Source organism: Myotis davidii, unplaced genomic scaffold, assembly GCF_000327345.1.
Source record: "Myotis davidii unplaced genomic scaffold, ASM32734v1 scaffold358, whole genome shotgun sequence".
NCBI classification, from domain to species: domain Eukaryota; kingdom Metazoa; phylum Chordata; class Mammalia; order Chiroptera; family Vespertilionidae; genus Myotis; species Myotis davidii.
In genome coordinates, this window is record NW_006290768.1 from 562,261 (window position 1) to 568,617 (window position 6,357).

At 59.2% G+C, this 6,357-nt stretch overlaps 1 protein-coding gene across 1 annotated transcript in view; it reads right to left on the bottom strand.

Annotated features, from left to right (window-relative positions):
- Nucleotides 1–1,520: 1,520 nt before the first annotated feature.
- Nucleotides 1,521–6,357, bottom strand: part of NR1H2 (nuclear receptor subfamily 1 group H member 2) — a 7,537-nt gene continuing 2,700 nt past the window's right edge. Inside the window, exons 7-10 of the mRNA XM_015564000.1 lie at nt 6,187–6,357; nt 5,253–5,352; nt 2,593–2,801; nt 1,521–2,106 (exon numbers count right to left, since the gene is read on the bottom strand). Of these exons, the coding sequence (XP_015419486.1) occupies nt 1,960–2,106; nt 2,593–2,801; nt 5,253–5,352; nt 6,187–6,357 (627 nt within the window). The 3' untranslated portion in view covers nt 1,521–1,959. The remainder of the gene's footprint in view (nt 2,107–2,592; nt 2,802–5,252; nt 5,353–6,186) is intronic.

Sequence of the window (6,357 nt, forward strand, 5' to 3'; positions counted from 1 at the left end):
GGACTGCGCCGCCGTGACCCCTGACTCCAGCGCGCGCAGGCCCAGAGCCGCGGCGCGCCGAGCAGGCCACGCCCCCTCACGCCCAAATAGGGAGAGACCACGCCCACCACGGCGCCGGGTCACACCCCCTTTTTCCAAGTAGGGAAGGCCGCGCCCCTCCTTCCAATTGCAGACAAATTCTCGAAAACACCCGCCCCCCTGTTGACTTATGCGACCCAAAGCCACGCCCCTCCTTGCGGCTGCTTCGCGGGCACGTGAAGGCTGCGCGCGCAGCCACCCTAGGGCACCACCCCCACCAGCCCCCGGGCGCTGCGCGCGCAACCTCCGCAACCCCTCCCGCCTGCTGCCCGCGGGGGCTTCCGGGGACCAGCTGAGCCCCGGCCATCCTTGCACCCGCAGCGTGACGTCCGCCCTCCCTGCAGAACCTGGGCTATACGTGCTCAGGTCCCGGCCTGATCTGTTCTGGTTCACGGCCTCAAGTTTCCCATCTGTAAACTAGACCTAGCGTGGGGTGGGCACACCAGTGGGGTGGCGGGCACAGCAGTGGGGTGCCCTGCTCACCATTTGTAACTACTCTCATCTCTGCAGTCCTCTCTCCCCCGTCCTACAAACCACATAACCTTTCAGTAACCAGCCCATCTCTCGAAGCAAAACCCCCTTCATCCTCAATCAGGGCTGTCCATCGGCTAAGAGAACCCCTCGGTGCCCCTCCCTATTCTGAACTCACCTGGGCCTCTCACCTTCCACACCCGGCATGTGCCCTGCAACGTGGGGGGGGGCCCAGGCTCCCTGCTCTCAGATTTAGGTCCCCTCTAGGACGTGATCTTTGTGAAGCCTTGCCTTTCTCCTCCGGCCCCTGCCTCCCACCGGCTGCCCCCATTCCCTTGCATCCTAGCTGTCCCCATGCACTCCCCCGCTGCCGCCTCTGAGGGACTGTCTTGTTTGCTGGTTTCCGGTGCCTAAAATCGTGTTTGGCACATGGGAAACGCTCCATACATACTAGAAGGAATGGCACGTGTTCCCAGAATGGGAACGGGTGGCTTCAGCAAGTACCTGTGGACTGAGGGAACGTCCCAGTCCCCTCATCCACGTAAACTGTCTCTCATGAGCTGCCTCCCACTCGCCTTACACAGGGGGGTGACCCTGAGGCCATCAGGGGCCTCTCCTAACCTGCCAGTGCCTGATCACTGCAAACACCCCTCCCACCCGCCCAGCAACCGTCTAAAGCAGTGGTTCTCAACCTTCTGGCCCTTTAAATACAGTTCCTCATGTTGTGACCCAACCATAAAATTATTTTCCTTGCTACTTCGTAACTGTAATGTTGCTACTGTGATGAATCGTCATGTAAATATCTGATATGCAGGGTGGTCTTAGGTGACCCCTGTGAAAGGGTCGTTCAACCGCCAAAGGGGTGGCGACCCACAGGTTGAGAACCGCTGGTCTAAAGGGCCAGTGTCGGGTAAGACCCTGGCGACCCATCCCCAGCCCACCTCACACTCACTCTGGCTCAGGGCAGGTTTCTATTCATATTTTATTTTCCCATTTTTTTTGTGTGGTTTTTCTTTTAGTTTTTATTAAATAAAAGCAGGAGGAGAGGGGACCTGCGGTCTCTCGGGCTGTGGGAGAGCCGCGGGCCGCCCCTCCCTCTGTTCAAGGTGCACTGCGCAGTGGGCTTGAGTGTAAGCTGGGCGGGGACAGCAGCTGGAAGTGCTTGGAGAGATCAGAGGTCAGGGCCTGCGACCCATCCACACCTCCCAGGAAGACTCAGTGGGCAGGGAGGGAGCCTCCTGGACCCTGACTGGGGCTTATCCTGAGGGCTGAGGGCTGGCTGGGCCAGGGCCTGTGCTCCAAGCCACAAGGTGGGCCCCCCCGGCTCGGCTCCTTCCCCCCCCCAGGAGGAAGGCGCGGCCACGTCCATTCGTTGGAAGGTGCAGGGCTGCAGGCAGGGCTGCTGGACCCTCACTCGTGGACGTCCCAGATCTCGGACAGCAGAGGCGGCAGCTTCTTGTCCTGGAGCCGCAGGGCGAAGACCTGCTCCGAGTGCACGGAGCTGAGCGTGCGCAGGCTCACCAGCTTCATCAGCATGCGGGGGAAGCGCAGCTGGTCCTGCGGGCGACAGAGGACGGTGGGCGGTGGGCGCTGGCCAGGCCCTGCGCTGTGAGGCTCTGGCCAGCCCACCAGGAGGCCCCCCTCCCCAGGCTCAGAGGAATCTGGTGAGGCCCAGTGGCAGGCTGACTGCCACGTACCACCTCCTCCCAGACCCCTCCTCTGTGCTGACCCAAGCCTTGGTCGCCATGGGTGCTCACCCCATGGGAGTGAAGTGGAAGAACCCTCGGGACCCAGGTATCACTGGGATCCTTGCACGGGGGCCCTGGGCGAGGCCCACCCCTTACTCAGGCTGTCACCCATCTATGAAACTAGACAAGGGAGAGGTAGTTCAGGGAGGTTCCCACCCTGAGTACATCTGTCCTGGGTGTCAGAGACCTGGGTCACAAGCCAGGCTCAGGCCAGGAGGCAGGACCCCGTCCCCAGCTGACCCCAACCCCACGCGGGTCTGGACTTGCTGGGCCTCCCAGACCCCGGAGCGGGTACCTGCGGCCTCTTGATGCGCGTGTAGGAGAGCAGCGCCTCCACGTAGGGCTGCTGCAGAGCCTCCACGCGGCTGGGCTCCTGCACGTTGGGGCGGTCGGCGGAGAAGATGTTGATGGCAATGAGGAGGGCGTACTCGGCATCGTCCAGGCCCAGCCGCCGCATGGCCCGGGAGAACTCGAAGATGGGGTTGATGAACTCCACCTGCAGGCCTGCGGGGCGGGAGGCGGAGGCCCCCCGATAAACACGCCGCCCGAGACCGGCCCCCACGCCCGGCCTGACACTGCCCAGCGGGATGAGGAAGACAGCGGCCATTCTCGTGTCCCCGCTGCCTGGAGAGTGCCTGGCACGGGGAAGCTGTGCCATAAACCTGCCCCGAGTGAGGGAACCAGGTCTGAGAGCGGCCGTTTGGGCAGCAATTGCTACGCCATCACCACCTGTACTTCTCGGGTCTTCCCGGGACCTCTCCGCAGGAAAACGAGAGTCTGAAGCCCAGGTCACAGTGTGTCACCCCCTGCCGTGGCTTCCACTGCTCTCAGTGGAACTCATCCCCAAGAGGGACTCATTCATTCATTCATTCGTTCATTCATTCATTCATTCATTTGTCAAACTTCCCTGGGTACCTACTACATTCCAGTGGAGAAAGCCATTTACAAGCCAGAGTCCGTGCTCGGTGGAACTCACATGGGGGCTGAGGGGACAGATAACAGATACGTCGCCTCTCCAGCCTGTGAGGGAGCGGTGACGTCTAGAGAGCAAGCGAATGCCGGGAAGGGGAAGGGGCCGCTGAGAATCATGTCAGCTTCTCGGACAAGGCGGTCGGACAAGGTGGTCGGTTGCCCGAGGGGGACGCTGTGGGAGGGCCTCAGTGGAGGGGGACCTTTGAGCAAGGACTGGAAGGAGAGGGAGCGAGTCACGAGGAAGTGAGTGTTCTGGGTGGGGTACGACCATCTGTTCTGCCCGAGCCTGCGTGGCCTTTTGGGCCATGAGACATTCAGTGTAAAAGCTGGGAAGGCCCTGCGGGCGTGGCTCTGCTGGTTGTAGCATCAACCCGGGGTTTGATCCCCGATCAGGGCGTGTAATGACGGATGTGCCTCTCTCCCTGCCTCTCTCTCTCAAATCAATAAGAACATATCCTAAAAATATATATATTTTTAAGTTGTTTTTTTAAAGAGAAATAAAGGCAATGTGGTCTTTTAAAATCTGCTTTTAAAAGATTTTTGTTTTTTAAATCAATTTTAAAAGTAATTTATGTTGACCTCTTTTTAGCAATTTTTAAAAAATTGGGGAAAAAAAACAGAACACACACACACACACACACACACACACACACAAAACAGGGGGAAAAACTGGGAAGGAAGCCAGGATAAGCTGGTACCCTAGTTCTGGGCAAAGAGACCAGCAAGTACAAAAACTCTGAGGCGGGAGTACCTTTGATGATTCAAATAAGAAAGAGGAGACAGGAGGACAGGAGGAGAGTGAGTGAGGAGAGGGGGCAGGAGATGAGGAAGGGGAGGGCATGGAGCCAGACCCTGCAGCCCGTGGTACACTTTCCTCCCTGAGCAGAGGGACATGAGCTGATAGGGTGCTAATACTGGGCAGGGGCTGAGGTGGGAGACCAGTGAGGGACCCTGCTGTGGGCTAGGGAGACAACGGAGGCCTGGACTATGGCAGTGGCAGAGGATGGGGGGGTGGGGGGAGTGGTGGGACCCCAACCTTTTCTCCAGCTTTATCTCTGCACTCCAGCCGCCAAGGCTTCCTTGTAGTTCCTTAAAACTGCCCAGCTCTTCTCCCCCTCAGGGCCTTTGCACATGCTGACACCCTCCCCGCTGTGCCCTGCTGACAACCTCCTACTTAAAGGGTGACTGACTGTCCCGGGTGATGGGAGGGCCGCGAGTTCGAGGAAGGGAAGAGGGGGTGAGAAGCAGACACCGGGGAGTACAGACAGGTGCCCCTGGGAGAGCAGCACTTCCTGAGAAAGACCAGAGGCCCAGAGAGAGGCCTCTGCACATGGGGTTCCCCCTGGGCAATGCTACTCCCACCCCCCTTTTCCTAGGTGAGGCCTCTCAGCCCTCAGCTCGCCTGCACTTCCTCCACAAGCCCACACCCCCAAGTTTCGTGCTCTGAGAGAGAGGGCAGGGACTGGGGTTGCCCTACTTAGCTGCGTAGGCTGCACACTTCACAATGGACTGCGAGCCAGCCGCCCTCGGGTGGGACCGGGCTGTGGGTGGACAGTGTCTTTCAAGCCCCACCAAGATGCCTTCTGGGACAGCAGGGCCCTCTGTCTCCTGCTGCACTGCGTCCCAGTGGGCAGCGTCAACCACCAATACACATGCTCTTACCGCACTGCGGGGGGCACTCGACCCTCACCCCACTTTTTTTTCTTTTGACGATTTTTTTTACTGAGACAAGAAGGAAGAGGGGGAAAGAGAGAAACATCCACGTGATGCTTCTGCACGCCTCCTACGACCGGGGATCAAGGCTGCAACCTGGGCATGTGCCCGGATTGGGAACCGAACCGGCAACCTTTCGGTGCATGGGACGATGCCCGGTCAATTGAGCCACAGGCTCACCCCGCTTTAGAGATGGAAAAACGGAGGCTCGGACAGAGACCAGGCAGCCGAGGTCTCCCAGGCAGGTCTCCCCGCTGCTCTCAGCCGTACCTGCGCGATGGAAGTCGTCCTTGCTGTAGGTGAAGTCCTTCAGGAAAGTGATACACTCCGTCTCATGGTTGTAGCGTCTGGCCGTCTCCAGCAGCATGATCTGAGGGGGCAGCAGGGAGGGGGGCAGGCAGGGGCGTGAGGAGCCCCTGGGACCCCTTTGGCCACCAGTCCCTCCTCTCCTGGCCTGGAAGGGGGCCCGATCTCACCAGAATCATCCCTGGTCCCCCAGCCCCCCCGTTCTCAGCCACAGTAGCCGGCAGTCAGCACGCTGGACGCCCCAAGCTCTCTGCCTCCTCATTCCAGCTCACACAGCACCGTCCACTCAGGACACGCTCCCCGGTGGTCAGCAGGCGCCGGGGAGGGCTTTGTGTGTTTTGTCCATTGACATGTGCCCAGCACGTGGAATGGAGCCTGGCACACACTGGGCACTCAGTCCTTATTTGTCACCATTGTTTTGGCTCAAATGTCATCAACTCCAAATAGGCTTTGTGGCACGTTCTCTCGAGTGTGTCCCTCCAGCCTCAGCCCATTCCCTTTCTCCCCTTGGCCCGTGGGAACCTCTGATGACCTTGTTTAGTATTTTGACATTCCTCCATAAGAGACAGGCCCACAGCCCTAGCCGGTTTGGCTCAGTGGATAGAGCATCGGCCTGCGGACTGAAGAGTCCCGGGTTCGATTCCAGCCAAGGGCACATGCCTGGGTGGCAGGCTTGATCCCCAGTAGGGGGCATTCAGGAGGCAGCCGATCAATGATTCTCTCTCATCATTGATGTTTCTATCTCTCCCTCTTCTTTCCTCTCTGAAATCAATAAAAATATATTTAAAAAAACAAACAAAAAAAAGATATAGGCCCACAATGGCAAGGACTAAGGGGGTCGTGCTTGTTCTAGGGTTTATCTCGCAGGCAGGAGGGAAGGGGGGGGGCCGGCTGTTACCTCAATGGTAGAAGCCTTCAGGAGGGCGATCTGGTCCTCACGGCCCAGCTGCAGGAAGCCGGGCACCTGCTTGGCAAAGTCCACGATCTCCTGGACTGAGATGATGGCCAGCTCCGTGAAGTGGGCGAAACGCTGCTGGCGGGCATCGCGGGACTGGGGGTCTGCGCCCAG